This window comes from Mobula hypostoma, chromosome 4, assembly GCF_963921235.1.
Source record: "Mobula hypostoma chromosome 4, sMobHyp1.1, whole genome shotgun sequence".
NCBI lineage: Eukaryota > Metazoa > Chordata > Chondrichthyes > Myliobatiformes > Myliobatidae > Mobula > Mobula hypostoma.
Window position 1 is genome coordinate 42,831,219 of NC_086100.1, and position 16,521 is coordinate 42,847,739.

The following is a 16,521-nucleotide window of genomic DNA, read 5'->3' on the forward strand; positions in this document are numbered from 1 at the left end:
TAGCTACAGTTAAAGTAATATACTTCATTCAACAAGGTGCATGTATGTAGGAGATTGAGTATAGATCAGCACCTCAGTGGCCCGGTAAATTATTCACATTGTCTTGGGTGCCAACCTCATTAGGCACTCTCAGGAAAACTGATCTTTCCTCGTGAATAGTCAGACCCTAATGACTTTGAATTTCATTTTCATCATCTTAGTACTGAAGTCAGTTCTGATGGTTTACAAATTTCATGTAACATTAGAAGTCTTGTCAGTGTATCAGATCCAAATTATATTTTGTGTTTTGAGAAACAATTTTCCAAAACCAGCCTATAATGGTAATGTTCGCGTGCAAGCAGGTGATATGATTGTGTGATGCACACGACTAACCATTTCGCTCGTGATCCTCTGCTTCAGGACTTGCAGGTGCTACGGAGCTGCCACAATAATGTTGCTTTGTGCAATGCAGGGTAATCAGAAGGAAGACCAGTTCTGTGAGCTGAGGTGGTGGGAGAATGATCTAAGAGTTGGATCCCTTCCCTGGCTTCTGGATTTGTTGGTTGAGTTGGCATTCGGGGAAAAAAAAATGGTAAACTGATCCGAAGCAGGGGATGAGGTTGGTTGGTATTGTATGTCAGGGGTGGATGTACTTAATATAATTTGGGACTGGAAGAAACACGGCAGACTTGGGACTTGGTGGCATCCAAGTCTGACATTACACAAGAAAAGCACTCTTTAAGGGAATGATAGTAGGTTCCCAAGGTGATGTAGACAATTTACAAAGTTGGTGTCAGTCCTTTTAGTGAAGTGATTTCATCTGATACTAACTTGGCATTAATATTATACGCAAACACGAGGAAATCTGCAGATGCTGGAATTTCAAGCAACACACATAAAAGTTGCTGGTGAATGCAGCAGGCCAGGCAGCATCTCTAGGAAGAGGTTCAGTCAACGTTTCAGGCTGAGACCCTTCGTCAGGACTAACTGAAAGAAGATCTAGTAAGAGATTTGAAAGTGGGAGGGGGAGGGGGAAATCCAAAATGATAGGAGAAGACAGGAGGGGGAGAGATGGGGAGAGATGGAGCCAAGAGCTGGACAGGTGATTGGCAAAAGGGATATGAGAGGATCATGGGACAGGAAGCCTAAGGAGAAAGAAAAGGGGGAGGGGGAAGCCCAGAGGATGGGCAAGGGGTATAGTGAGAGGGGGGAGGGAAAGATGTGCTTAGTTGTGGGATCCCGTTGGAGGTGGCGGAAGTTACGGAGAATTATATGTTGGGCCCCGGAGGCTGGTGGGGTGGTGGGTGAGGACAAGGGGAACCCTATTCCTAGTGGGGTGGCAGGAGGCTGGGGTGAGAGCAGATGTGCATGAAATGGGGGAGATGCGTTTGAGAGCAGAGTTGATGGTGGAGGAAGGGAAGCCCCTTCCTTTAAAAAAAGAGGCATCTCCTTCGTCCTGGAATGAAAAGCCTCATCCTGAGAGCAGATGCGGCGGAGACGGAGGAATTGCGAGAAGAGCATGGCATTTTTGCAAGAGACAGAGTGAGAAGAGGAATAGTCCAGATAGCTGTGAGAGTCAGTAGGCTTATAGTAGACATCAGTAGATAAGCTGTCTCCAGAGATAGAGACAGAAAGATCTAGAAAAGGGAGGGAGGTGTCGGAAATGGACCAGGTAAACTTGAGGCCAGGGTGAAAGTTGGAGGCAAAGTTAATATTATGTTAGATCCTGATTCATGATTGGGAAGTATATCTGGTTAAATTTCCACATGGACCTGGAAACATTTTACTCTTGGAAAGTCACATTTTCAATTGTGTAGAGTTGAAATATAAGATAGCGCTATGTGATTGAATATCAAGGCTGCCTTCTTCGGCCCTTCAGCTATTATGTGAAAATGATATAAGATCCTTTCACAAAGCCTCATGAATGCCCTGCTCCAAGCTGTCAGAACTGTCAGAGATATTCAATACGAATTTTCTCCAGCTAAATGTGGGGAAGATATTGTCTGGGTTTTCACTATTATCAATCATTTGTTCCCAGATTATGCTTATTTTCACAGGAAAGCATTACTTATCATTTGTGAATCTTATTTGGTTCACTTTGTATTAAGAATCCATCATGATCAGGACCAGATGTTGGATGATCTTTGCAGTTCCAATCCACTAAGACAAATCTGTTTAAAGCTGTTAGTAAATGGTCCCTCTTTCTGTGAAATTTATGGCTGCAGCTTAGCCTCTACAATATGCAAGATCACCATTTGCTGACAGATAACTATACTATGCAAACACTCAGGCTGATGTCCCATCACCAACAGATGGTAACAATTTGGAAAGGCTTGTGCTGCTTTTGGCTGTTATGACAGAACTTCAGCATACTGGGAATATTATTAAATTAGGACGCAGTTGGAGTAGAAAATAAACATTTTACCAGAACAATTGCACAGATTCAGTCTGTGTATTTGCTAGTGATTAAGTTGAGATACTGAAATTAAAAGACATCAAAACTTGTTAAAGGAGGTTGTATATATTTTAACAAAGATCAAAACAAGTAAAATTGCACATGTAAATAGCTATGTTATCAGAATCACTTCATTGCCAGTATGTGAAATATACCAGAATTGATCATGGTTTGGTGCCAAGCATAAAACACAGGACAATACCATAACAGACGACACAAGAGGAACCAACAGTTTACAAGACAATAGTGCAAACAGCCATGAGCAATCAGCAAAATGACCACATGCACAAATGTCAATAACCAAACTTAAATAAATGTGAAGATATGAACAGACTCAGTAATTATTAACAGAACAAGGAGAGCAGGAAAGAACATTTAACAGAAGTTGTTCAGGGACAGTTAGTGTTTTACACCTGAGTGAGTTTTGTTCAGAAGCTGGATAGCTACAGGAAAGAAGCTTTGGAGACAATGTGTAGCCCTGGTGGTGGTGGACTTTTAGAGGCTCTCTGATGGCAATTTGTTGAATAAGTGACTGCCAAGTGAGTGGAGTCAACTGCAATTTGATAAAGCTCAAAGATTATTTCATTTTTTTTTTGGAAACATATGCTTATATACATGCAAACACGAGGAAATCTGCAGATGCTGGAATTTCAAGCAACACACATAAAAGTTGCTGGTGAACGCAGCAGGCCAGGCAGCATCTATAGGAAGAGGTATAGTCGATGTTTCGGGCCGAGACCCTTCGTCAGGACGAACTGAAAGAAGAGATAGAAGAGATAGAGAATCTCTTACTATCTCTTCTTTCAGTTTGTCTTGACGGAGGGTCTCAGCCCAAAACATTGACTGTACCTCCTCCTATAGATGCTGCCTGGCCTGCTGCGTTTATCAGCAATTTTTATGTGTGTTGCTGTTCATATACATATTCTTTTGAAAAAAATATATGTTCACTTGAAAGTGACATTCCCTAAAATTGGCCCCATGAGTATCATTATCCGAGCCTTTTTCCATGGGGCAGACAGCATCTGATGGATAAAACTTCATGTTACTCCACTGGATACCATGAGGAACCCACATGTATTCAGATCCATTCACACTCCCTTCCTTCAAACATTCTGGCAATAAAGTGATTCTGTGAGGAGATAATGGACAAATGGACTGTAAAGTACCAAATCAGCATTGCCTGGGGATTGAAGGGAAGTTTATGCTCAATATCACTGAACCAATAAGCAGCCTTTGAGCTTGAGCACACAGTTGTGATCATTATAGATTTGATAATCAAATTTGATTTTTTGTGCCAACAGTGTGTGAGATAGAATCAACACTTGAGCCACATCAGGTTTTTGTGTTAATGAGCATGTAATGTTGATAGTTAAATGGAAATAGTTGATAATGACATTTCAAGATTGTTTGTGCTGTTTAGTAGAGAACATAAATTATGTTCTCATTGCTGACAAATTCTGTGCAATCTGTTGGTGTAAGAGCTCCCTCTGCAGTGAAACATTCTCCCTTTCACAGGTCTTACAATGCAGTAGGGGAACTTCAGAATGCTACAGTTTTGTACTCTTAACATTAATGCTTCAGAGACATCAGGTGCCTAATATTTTTACTCTGGTTTGCATGATTTGACAAGGCATGACTGACTGAAAGTTTTGTGAACTTTGACAATCAGAAATCCTAGTTGAAGGGGCTGCGGGTTCTGGGCAAAGGAGCCGCAATCAGTGTGCTGCAGGGCTCAGCAAATTGAGCAGCATCTGAAGGTTGACAATTCCATCCCACCGCCCCCAGTCACTCCTCACCCCACTGAGCTCCTCCAGCAAATTGTGAATGCCAAGTGAATAGCCATTTGGCCTCCTCCTGCTACATTGCCACGTAGCAGCTACGTAAATCTTTGGTTAGGATGCACTTGGAGTATTGTGTGAAATTCTGGTTGACAGGAAAGATGTGGCAGCCCGGATTAGAGCGTATGAACTGTGAGAAGATGTTGGATAAATGGATTGTTTTCTCTAGATCAGTGGAAGTTGAGGGGAGACCTGATAGAAGGCCGTACAATTATGAGTGACATAAATAAGATGGACATTATATATTACCCATTGTAGACATGTCTAATACGGGAGGGCATACATTTACTGTGAGGGAGGGGAAGTTTAAAAGAGACTGGTATATGCCTGGAATGGGCTGTCAGCACAGAAGGAGGTACAACAGTGGTGTTCTAGAGAATTCTAGGCGGAAGCATAGATATATGTAGAATGGGGAGATATGGATCATGTATTAGCAGAGATTTAGTTTATTTTGGCATCATGTATGTGCAGAACAGACATTGTGAGCTGAAGGGGCTGTTCCTGTGCTCTACCGTTCTATCTTATCTCCTCTCACAAAAGTGGTCGGCCATTTTGCTTCCTAGCCTTATTGTGACAAACCTTGACTATGGTCTTGAAACATCTGAGATTGAAATGACAGCAAAGACTTTGGAACACAGTGTCATCCCTGCGAAGTCGCAGATAGGTCCCAAAAACAACCGTGGCTTTAGTGAAGCCATTTCTCTTCCAGCACATTGGCATCTACCGTAAATGGAGAATGAGTCCAGATTACTTCCAGACTACAAAAAGATGGACAATCTAGCTATTTATTCCAGCAGTCAACAAGGTGATAGCAACAGTGTTATCTAGTAGCATATACAGTACTCCAATCACCTACTCATGGTGTCCTGTTTGGGTTTCAACAGGACCATTCAGATCTAGATCACATCAATACCTCGCTCCATCAGGGACAAGAAAACTGTATTTCAAAATGTAGATGAGAATGATGTCAAGGCAGCATTTAACTGACTATACTATCAAAGAGAAGAGCCCCACAGCCCCACGTTACAGACATTCATTTGGCACAATCCTTTCAGCCACTTCTCACCATCATGAGGTGAGGAGGAGGGATGCCCATTGAGGATTACACACAGTTCAATTCCATTTGCAACTCCTTAGATAATGCATGCTTATTATCTTGCTTAATCGAGTATGGGCTATTAACTACCAAACAACATTCATGCCAGAGGAAAGCCATACAATGGCCATCTCCAACAGGAGTGTGAAACAGCAACATTCTGACAGCCAGCAGTATTACTATTGCTGAATGGTATTGCCGTAAATATCCGAGTCATAACTGGCTGAATCCATTTGTCTGGATTAACATGGTTCCAGCAGCATTCAAGAAAGACTCAAGAAGCTTGGTGCCACCTCGAACGCTGAACCCTAAATATTCCCTACTTCCAACACTGGTGCAGCATGGCTGCAGTTTGTATTAATAAAGACATGAACTGCAACACCTCATTAAGGCTTTTTCAGGAAGTCATGAATCCTCGAGAGAAAATGAATGCAGAGGGCATAGAAAATCTCCAACATCTTCCTCTGCAAGTTAGATACCGCACGTTAATCCACTTTTCATAATGTTTCTTACCTTGCAAATACATCATGGTATTTATTTACCTATGCACATTTTATTCGATATGCATCCTTTTACCTCTAACTTTCTTAGCTTGTTTATATAATCTTCATTCTTCGTAATTGCTGAATGATTTTTGTTGCATGTCATGCCCAGACCAACACACAACAGCAAATTTCTAATATATGTAAATACAAATGTATATGGTGAGTAAAGTTGATGCTTGAAACATACAGGTGACTCCTGCGTTACAGGGAGTTCCATTACTAGTGAGTGGGCCATTATCACCATTTTCCGTAATGCAGAGGTGCATCATCTGCACTGCATCAAGAACCTCAAGTGAGAAAAAGAATAAATTATGCGTTGCTTTATTTACTCTTTCCTCATCAATTCATGAGAGTGAATTTTATTTAGCATTACAAGTTTTTAGGAAGTAGTTTGTGAATTTTGTAACGGTGGATTTCCCTAACCCAGAAGACTGTGATACAGTGACACCTGTGTACTTCCTCTTGCTTTGTTGCAGGGGCTACGTGACAGAACTCTCTGCCAGCAGCACTGCGAACACAACTTCACCAAAACAACTACCGTTACCAAGAGGCAGCTCATCAACACTGCCCCAAGGGTAATTGTGGATACACAATAATGCTGACCATCCAGTGGTAACATGAATGTATTTGAATTAATACTCTGAGTTGAGAAACTGCACCTGGAGACATGAGAGACTGCAAATGCTGGAAATCTGGAGGATTTCCATCCGGTTGTCTCACAGCACCTAAATGATTTTCCTTTTCTTTTTACAAATAAACGTCAATCAAATATAGGAGAGCACGGAACAAAGAATGTAACATTGACAAATAAGGTGCTTATTTTCATTGTTTCCTTGCATGTTATAATTGAAAATTTAAGACTTTTAAAAAATATTACAGCTGAAGAAGAAAGCCCTTCTTATTGGAATAAGAAGGCTAAACAATCTTTGGAGGCTGCTTTGGAACTGAAGCCATTGACACACCACGCTAAAAATGTGATACTCTTTCTTGGAGATGGTGAGTATTCCATTTTCACTCATATTAAGTCATCTTCCACATTAAGACCTGCTCCCCCCAGTATTCCATCTCTGCTAATCCTTCAGGCTAGTTGAATGTCTAGGTTTTACCCTACGTATACTGTAATTACGAAACCCTTGCATGATGAATTATCTTGGTATTAAAGCAATTTATTTTCCAATGGTGATGAGTTAAAAACCAATAAGTGTGATTGTCAAAACTGAGATTACAGAATATGCCTGAATAGAATAAAGGAAATTATCAAGAGACCATCCAGAAAATGAATCAGGGCCAGAGGGGAAAATGATGGTTTAATTGGCAATGGAGGAATATATGCACCATTAAACTAATTTATGCAGAAAGTTAGAATGAAAGATATACTCATATGTCCTGACTAAAACATCTTTTGCCCAACTCCAACAGACAACATTTGTTTTTGACTCCACAAATGTGATGCCCTTACATTTTGACAGAGTATCAAAAAAATGTCAATTTGTATGTTGTTTTATCTCCATTTATACTAGAATCTGTCAGTGTAATGTATCAGATTGGCATTCTATCTGATCGGAGAGCTACTGCAATGGTGAGAGTGTACTATTGCTGGGAAACAAGTTTTCATAAGCAGGCTCCACTAGGTTTGTAATGGCAATATCAACACAAGTCCAAAAGGTATGATTTAAACGAGGGAATAAATCTGAAAGACAGCTCACAGATCTACTTGTCTTGTTGCCCTCTGAACTCAGTATGCTTTGTGCTCAGTCTGTTTAGTCTGTGGAAAGCGGCCAGAACGTGAGTGGGCCAGTGAAGGAGTGGAGCTTTGAGGCTTTGACTCGAGAGGCTTTGACGAGAAGAGGCGGAGGACAAGCTAGCTCGCAGTTAGTTTTTACAATGTCCCCTGAGACGGTGATGTGCCTCTCATGTGAGATGTGGCAGTCTTCGGAGAACGCCCCTCTCCCGCAGAGTCACATCTGCCAGAAGTGCATATGGCTGGGCGATCTGGAAGACCGTGTAAGGAATCTGGAGCAGCAGCTGGATGACCTTCGACTCATAAGGGAGAATGAGGCAGTCATAGATGAGAGCTACAGGGAGGTAGTCACACCTAGGCTGTCGGAAGCAGGTCCTTGGGTGACAGTCAGAGCAGGGAAAGCGAAGGTGAGCAGACAGGTAGTGCAGAGCACCCCTGTAGCCATTCCCCTGAATAATAAGTTTACCATCCTGGATACTTTTGGCGGGGACGACCGACCAAGTGTGAGCCATGGTGGCAGGTCCTCCGGCACTGAGTCTGACCCGGTGGTGCAGAAGGGTGGGACGGAGAAGAGGAGAGCTGTCGTCATTGGAGACTCTATAGTCAGGGGAGCAGACAGGAGACTTTGTGGACGTGAGAAGGACACCCGCATGGTTTGTTGCCTCCCGGGTGCCAGGATCTGGGATGTCTCTGACCGGGTGCACAACATCCTGGTACGAAAGGGAAAGCAACCAGAAGTCGTGATACATGTTGGGACCAACAACATAGGCAGGAAGTGGGATGAGGTCCTGAAGTGTGAGTTTTGGGAATTAGGCAGAAGGCTGAAGAACAGGACCTCAAGGGTGACGTTCTCAGGATTGCTGCCAGTGCTACATGACAGTGATGGAAAGAATTGGAGGAGATGGCAGCTGAATGCGTGGCTGAGGAGTTGGTGCAGGGAGCAGGGTTTTAGATTTGTAGATCATTGGGATCTCTTCTGGGGAAGGTGGGACCTGTACAGATTGGATGGGTTGCACCTGAACTCGAGGGGAAGCAATATCCTCGCAGATAGGTTTGCTAGCATGGTTCGGGAGGGTTTAAACTAATTTGCGAGGGGGATGGGACCCAGAGCGATAGAGCAGTGAAAGAAGTGCATGGAGTAAAGCCAGATCTAACATACAGAGAGGCTTTGAGGAAAGAGAAGCAGAATAAATGGTGTAAAGACAGTAAGGTAGAAGGGCTGAAATGTGTGTACCTCAATGCAAGAAGCATCAGGAACAAAGGTGATGAACTGAGAGCTTGGATACATACATGGAATTATGATGTAGTGGCCATTACAGAGACTTGGCTGGCACCAGGGCAGGAATGGATTCTCAATATTCCTGGATTTCAGTGCTTTAAAAGGGATAGAGAGGGCGGAAAAAGGGGAGGAGGGGTGGCATTACTGGTCAGGGATACTATTACAGCTACAGAAACGGTGGGTAATGTAGCAGGATCCTCTTTTGAGTCAATATGGGTGGAAGTCAGGAACAGGAAGGGAGCAGTTACTCTACTGGGGGTATTCTATAGGCCCCCTGGTAGCAGCAGAGATACAGAGGAACAGATTGGGAGGCAGATTTTGGAAAGGTGCAAAAATAACAAGGTTGTTATCATGGGTGACTTTAACTTCCCTAATATTGATTGGCACCTGAGTAGTTCCAAGGGTTTAGATGGGGCAGAATTTGTTAAGTGTGCCCAGGTCAGATTCCTGTCACAGTATGTGGACAGGTCGACGAGGGGGAATGCCATACTAGATCTAGTACTAGGTAATGAACCGGGTCAGGTCACAGATCTCTCAGTGGGTGAGCATCTGGGGGACAGTGACCACCGCTCCCTGGCCTTTATAATTATCATGGAAAAGGAGAGAATCAGAGAGGACAGGAAAATTTTTAATTGGGGAAAGGCAAATTATGAGGCTATAAGGCTAGAACTTGCGGGTGTGAATTGAGATGATGTTTTTGCAGGGAAATGTACTATGGACATGTGGTCGATGTTTAGAGATCTCTTGCGGGATGTAAGGGATAAATTTGTCCCGGTGAGGAAGATAAAGAATGGTAGGGTGAAGGAACCATGGGTGACAAGTGAGATGGAAAATCTAGTCAGGTGGAAGAAGGCAGCATACATGAGGTTTAGGAAGCAAGCATCAGATGGGTCTATTGAGGAATATAGGGAAGCAAGAAAGGAGCTTAAGAAGGGGCTGAGAAGAGCAAGAAGGGGACATGAGAAGGCCTTGGCAAGTAGGGTAAAGGAAAAGCCCAAGACACTCTTCAATTATGTGAAGAAAAAAAGGATGACAGGAGTGAAGGTAGGACCGATTAGAGATAAAGGTGGGAAGATGTGCCTGGAGGCTGTGGAAGTGAGCGAGGTCCTCAATGAATACTTCTCTTCTGTATTCACCAATGAGAAGGAACTTGATGATGGTGAGGACAATATGAGTGAGGTTGATGTTCTGGAGCATGTTGATATTAAGGGAGAGGAGGTGTTGAAGTTGTTAAAATGCATTAGGACAGATAAATCCCCGGGGCCTGACGGAATATTCCCCAGGCTGCTCCGCAAGGCGAGAGAAGAGATTGCTGAGCCTCTGGCTATGATCTTTATGTCCTCGTTGTCCACAGGATGGTACCAGAGGATTGGAGGGAGGCGAATGTTGTTCCCTTGTTCAAAAAAGGTAGTAGGGATAGTCCGGGTAATTATAGACCAGTGAGCCTTACGTCTGTGGTGGGAAAGCTGTTGGAAAAGATTCTTAGAGATAGGATATATAGGCATTTAGAGAATCATGGTCTGATCAGGGACAGTCAGCATGGCTTTGTGAAGGGCAGATCGTATCTAACAAGCCTGATAGAGTTCTTTGAGGAGGTGACCAGGCATATGGGTGAGGGTAGTGCAGTGGATGTGATCTATATGGATTTTAGTAAGGCATTTGACAAGGTTCCACACGGTAGGCTTATTCAGAAAGTTAGAAGGCATGGGATCCAGGGAAGTTTGGCCAGGTGGATTCAGAATTGGCTTGCCTGCAGAAGGCAGAGGGTGGTGGTGGAGGGAGTACATTCAGATTGGAGGATTGTGACTAGTGGTGTCCCACAAGGATCTCTTCTGGGACCTCTACTTTTCATGATTTTTATTAACGACCTGGATGTAGGGGTAGAAGGGTGGGTTGGCAAGTTTGCAGACGACACAAAGGTTGGTGGTGTTGTAGATAGTGTAGAGGATTGTCAAAGATTGCAGAGAGACATTGATAGGATGCAGAAGTGGGCTGAGAAGTGGCAGATGGAGTTCAACCTGGAGAAGTGTGAGGTGGTACACTTTGGAAGGACAAACTCCAAGGCAGAGTACAAAGTAAATAGCAGGATACTTGGTAGTGTGGAGGAACAGAGGGATCCTAGGGTACATGTCCACAGATCCCTGAAAGTTGCCTCACAGGTGGATAGGGTAGTTAAGAAAGCTTATGGGGTGTTAGCTTTCATAAGTCGAGGGATAGAGTTTAAGAGTCGCGATGTAATGATGCAGCTCTATAAAACTCTGGTTAGGCCACACTTGGAGTACTGTGTCCAGTGCTAGTCACCTCACTATAAGAAGGATGTGGAAGCATTGGAAAGGGTACAGAGGAGATTTACCAGGATGCTGCCTGGGTTAGAAATTTTGCATTCTGATCAGAGATTAAGGGAGCTAGGGCTTTACTCTTTGGAGAGAAGGAGGATGAAAGGAGACATGATAGAGGTGTACAAGATAATAAGAGGAATAGATAGAGTGGATAGCCAGTGCCTCTTCCCCAGGGCAGCACTGCTCGATACAAGAGGACATGGCTTTAAGGTGAGGGGTGGGAAGTTCAAGGGGGATATTAAAGGAAGGTTTTTTAACTCAGAGAGTGGTTGGTGCGTGGAATGCACTGCCTGAGTCAGTGGTGGAGGCAGATACACTAGTGAAGTTTAAGAGACTACTAGACAGGTATATGGAGGAATCTAAGGTGGGGGCTTATATGGGAGGCAGGGTTTGAGGGTCAGCACAACATTGTGGGCCGAAGGGCCTGTACTGTGCTGTACTATTCTATGTTCTATGTTTTAGTGTTTATCACCCAGATGCTGTTTGTCAGCGGGTGATGGGGCTCTGGCTTGGCATGAAAATCCCAGATAAAGTGGCCGAGCTCCATCAACAGTCTCCCAGTTGTGCTCTGTTACTGGGCTCCACATGAAGCTTAATGGTGCAACAGGAGCTTAGAGCCCTCCAAGAGGCCCATGACCTCGTCCTGGGGTTTAGAGGCCAGCGTGCCTCAATGACCTGGAGAGCTATGTCGGCTGGAGTCAGAGCCTTATGCTTTGGCTCTTGGCGGGTCACCTACACCAAACAGGTCAAAGGGTGGAGGCTAGACCAAGAGTGGCCCACCAGTCAGGTTTCCAGGTTCAGGGGTTCGGCTCAGGGCTAACAACCCTGAATGGTAAAAGAAAATTGTTACGGAAGCATCAATGAAATCCTTCTACACCTGAGTCTCAACCCGGGAATTGCATGACTGACAGTAGTGGAAACCCAGAGGAAGCCACTGACAGAATGAAGGAAGCCCTGAACACCACCAGAAATGGAGGACCTTCATTGCTGCCGTAAACGCCAGTGACGTAACAGGCTATAGTGGAGCTTTGAAGTCATGAAGTCGTCGAGCAATACCGCATGGATCCAGGCCCTTTGGACCAAAGAATCCCTGCCAATCACAGTGCTCACACAGCTTGTCCTTATTTCCCAGATCCTTTTAAGCCCCACCTTTCTATTTACCTATCCAAGTGCTTCTTAAAATATACAATTGTACCTGCCTTAACCACCCCCACCGGAAGCTCATTCACATACTCACCACTCGCTGCATGAAAAAGTTGCGCCTCAGCTCCCTTTTAAACCTTTCCCCACTCACCCTCCCTATGCCCCTAGTTCTTGTCTCCTCTCCCATGGGGATAAAGCCACTAGCATTCAACTTATCGATACCTCTCATAATTTTAAACATCTCTATCATTCTCCTACATTCCAAGGAATAAAGAAAAAGTTTTGCCAACCTGTCCCCTGCTGAGATTTCCACCATTTAATCAGGGAGGTCTACTCTCAGAGCCACTGTTTTGACATCGTTCCCCATACATTTAAATGGGGCCAAAGCTGTCAAAGGCTTCCAGGAGAGTTTTGTCGGGAGGTGGAAGGGGAGGATGTGATTGGCCTTCCCATGTCATTCTCTTATGCTGTTCAATTTCAATTATATCCTATTTATGGTGTTAAGGACCGTCTGGGCCAAAGAGTTTGGCTTTCCTAATTCAGGAAAGGGAACTTTCAAAGAATGATGAACCTGGATGATCAGTGCAGACATTGGAACCCACTCAGGAAAATTTGAGGGTTTTTTTGTGATAGATGGGTACCTAATAATTTGCGGCATTTCTTTTGTCTTGGCCTCACTCACTAAATTCAGAAAACATGCAATTTCCACATTGCTTCTCATATTTTCCAGCTTCATTTTGGCAAAAATGGCAGAACCCCACCCCACCCACCACCAAAAAAAACTGACTCTCACAGTATGAGGGGACTTCTGATCAATGCTGATAAAATTAGGATGGATGAGCTGGAGGTCCCCACGCAAAACTGATCTTTATTTTGTTGTTTCTGTTTAAGAATATTAAAGCTGAGTTGCAATAGCTTGCTGTGATTGTTAGTTTAACAAAGACACTTTGATAAGGCAAGTCTTGGTCAGGAATCAATACTGGATACTGTTAAGAATACTTGTCAAAATACTTCCACCTGAAGTAGACAAAATTGAATTAAAGTACAATTGTGGTATTAAATATGAATAACATCCACTGCAAACAATACACTGGAAACCATAGTTATGGAGAACTCCTAATGACGTAACTATGGTCTACAGTATATTGGTTACAGTCGATAAACAATCTTGCAAATTTACATACCATCACTATGTTTTATTTAACTTCTGTCCACCTTAAGTGGCAGTATTTTGAGAAGTCTAGCATTGGACTGCCTGTTTCTTGAAGTTCCCCAGCAACTGTGCTGCAGATTCAGTGATAACTTTCCTTCCAGCAGTTAGGAATATCTGTAAGTGAGCGAGGTAAATTTCAGATAATTTACATTTTAGATTTAATTGTCTAAATTAATTATATTTAATTGCTTTGTTTAAATGGTTTACAATTGTTTTTAAATACTTTAATAGTGACAGATTAGGGTACACTGCATATTTGGGTAGTTTTTGAACGAATGTGAATTATGAATGTTAGAGATATTCACAGATGTTCATTTTGATTATTGGTTAAGCTAGGTTGTGCCCCATTTAGCTTTCAAGACACTTTGGTGAGGCAGGTCTTGGTCAGGAATCAGTACCGAATACTGTTTATTACAGTAGACTTTGTTCTATGCAGTATTTCATAGCCATTTTGGATCAAGCTTCCGCTGAGGCATTGGAGACCTAACTGGTGGGAAATGGCGACAATGAAAATCTTACCGCTGCCAGGAAATTTCTCCTCATATTTTGTCCACTCTCCATTAATAGTACATGCTAGATACACATATGACTGCAAAAATATTTCAAAAAATTTGTTGCAACATTTCATTAATAGTTAGATAAACCAAATAATTTGATAAGGTTTGAAGCATTGTCTATCATGGAGGACTCTACATCACTACAACTCTGCAAAGCAGCAAATTTTATGACATGTCAGTGAGAGTAATTCTGATTCCAATTCTGATCTCCCTTTGTTATCCAAGAGAACTTGGGTTGCTTAGTTTTGTATACTTCTGGCAAAATCTGCATCGGTTACTATAAGTAAGTGGGTATTAATCATACTGATAGAAACATTTGGACTATAAACGATGAGGTCATGGAGGATAAGGGCAATTTCTTGTTGTTGAAGCACCTTTGCACTGTGGCTTGTGACTCACAATCTGATAAAACAAGATAGGAAATATAGTGACTGCTCTGCACTCATGTGTAATTGCCTTGGTCAAAAGTTCTTATAAATAGATAGATATACTTTATTAATCCCGGTGAGGTGGTGAGGTGCTGCCATCAGCTTCTGTATGTTAACTAATTGACTCTTATTCTTTACTTTTCTTTAGGAATGGGAATACCCACAGTGACTGCTGCTCGAATACTCAAAGGTCAATTACTACGAAAACTTGGGGAAGAGACAGTCTTAACAATGGAATCTTTCCCACATCTCGGTCTTTCCAAGGTTGACAATAAAATATATATTGTAGTATTATTGAAATGTTACCTTTTCTGCAATCTCATAGAGTCATAGAAAAGAACTGCTCAGAAAGAGGCCCTTCGGCCTATCTAATCTATGCTGAACCATTTGAACTGCCTACTCCCCTTTTCCTGGACGGGGACCATAGCCCTCTTACCACTACCATCCATGTACCTGTCCAAACTTGTTTTAAATGTTGAAATCGAGCTTGCATGCACCAATTGATAAGCTTAGTAAGTGTTTATCTGTTTAACATGGAGGTGAGGAGAAATGTTTTAGTTGTTCACTACCTCCAGAGATACGAGGAGGCTGAATCACTGAATACATTCAAGACTGAGAATGGTTATGTGTGGTTGTAGGTTGTGGCAAAGTGGGCAGGGAAATGGAGCTGGTGGGATCAGCCATGATCTTATGAAATGTTAGAGTGACCTAGTTTTGCTGTTATTTCTTAAAGGCAGTCAGAAACTGACTTTGAAAAGTAAATGCCTGCATATAAACTTTCCATGGTTAGGTATTTGCATTGTACTTTCAAACTCTTATGCAATGTCAGCAGGACCAAGGAGCTAATATTGACCTCAGGAGGAGGAAACTGGAGGTCCACGAGCCAGTTCTCATCAGAGGATCAGAGGTGGAAAGGGTCAGCAACTTAAAATTCCTTGGTGCTGTCATTTCAGATGATCTCTCTTGGGCCCGGCATGTGAGTGCCATTATGAAGCAAGCATGTTAGCAGCTTTACCTCCTTCAGAGTCTGAAGATTTGGCACAATATCCAAAACTGGCAAACTTCTATAGACATGTGCTGGAGAGCATATTGACTGGTTGCCTAGTGGCCTGGTATGGAAACACTGATGCCCTTGAACAGAAAAGCCTGCAAAAAGTTGTGGATATAGCCCTGTCCATCACTGAGCACATCTACATGAAGCATTGTCGCATGAAGGCAGTATCCATCATCAAGGACCCCACCACCCAGGTCGTGCTCTCTCCTCACTACTGCCATATGGCAGAACGTATAGGAGCCTCAGGACCTACACCACCAGGAACTGTTATTACCCCTCAACCATCAGTCTCTTGAACCAGAGGAGATAATTCCACTCAACCTCGCTCACTGCATCACTTAACTGTTCCCACAACCTATGGGCACACCTTCAAATATTCTTCATCTCATGTTCTTGATATTTATTTAATATTATTATTATATTTTTTTCTTCTTTGAGTATTTGCAGTTTGTTATCTTTTGCATATTGGTTATTTGTCCATCCTGTTCAATGTGGTTTTTCTTTGACTCTATTGTGTTTCTTGTATTTACTGTGAGTCCCCACAAGAAAATGAATGTCAGTGATGAGCATGATGATATATATGTCTTTTGATAACAAATTTACTTAGAACATTGAACTTTTGAACTTTGACTATGTTTCCAAAGCTTGGTCCCAATAGGTTGGTAACAATTATCGATGCTTTTCGAAATATAACGTAAACAAGGAAGTGTGCATCTACTGTGTGTTTTGCCTCATAGCACATTGGTAATGAATGAGGTTTTAAGGATCCATGCCCTATAGAAGTATAGAGAAACACACGTGGTTGATTTTATTATTGTCGTTTCACAGTAGGTTGTATTTTTCCAGTTTTCAGT

General features: G+C 42.7%; 1 protein-coding gene across 2 annotated transcripts in view; it reads left to right on the plus strand.

Moving 5' to 3' along the window:
* LOC134345286 (intestinal-type alkaline phosphatase 1-like) overlaps window positions 1–16,521 on the plus strand; it is a 72,828-nt gene that overhangs the window by 527 nt on the left and 55,780 nt on the right. The window contains exons 2-4 of one of the 2 annotated variants that reach the window (XM_063045716.1): window positions 6,390–6,488; window positions 6,793–6,909; window positions 14,762–14,877. In XM_063045716.1, coding sequence (XP_062901786.1) covers window positions 14,764–14,877 — 114 coding nt within the window. In that variant the 5' untranslated portion in view covers window positions 6,390–6,488; window positions 6,793–6,909; window positions 14,762–14,763. The remainder of the gene's footprint in view (window positions 1–6,389; window positions 6,489–6,792; window positions 6,910–14,761; window positions 14,878–16,521) is intronic. The other variant, XM_063045715.1, reaches the window with a different exon arrangement.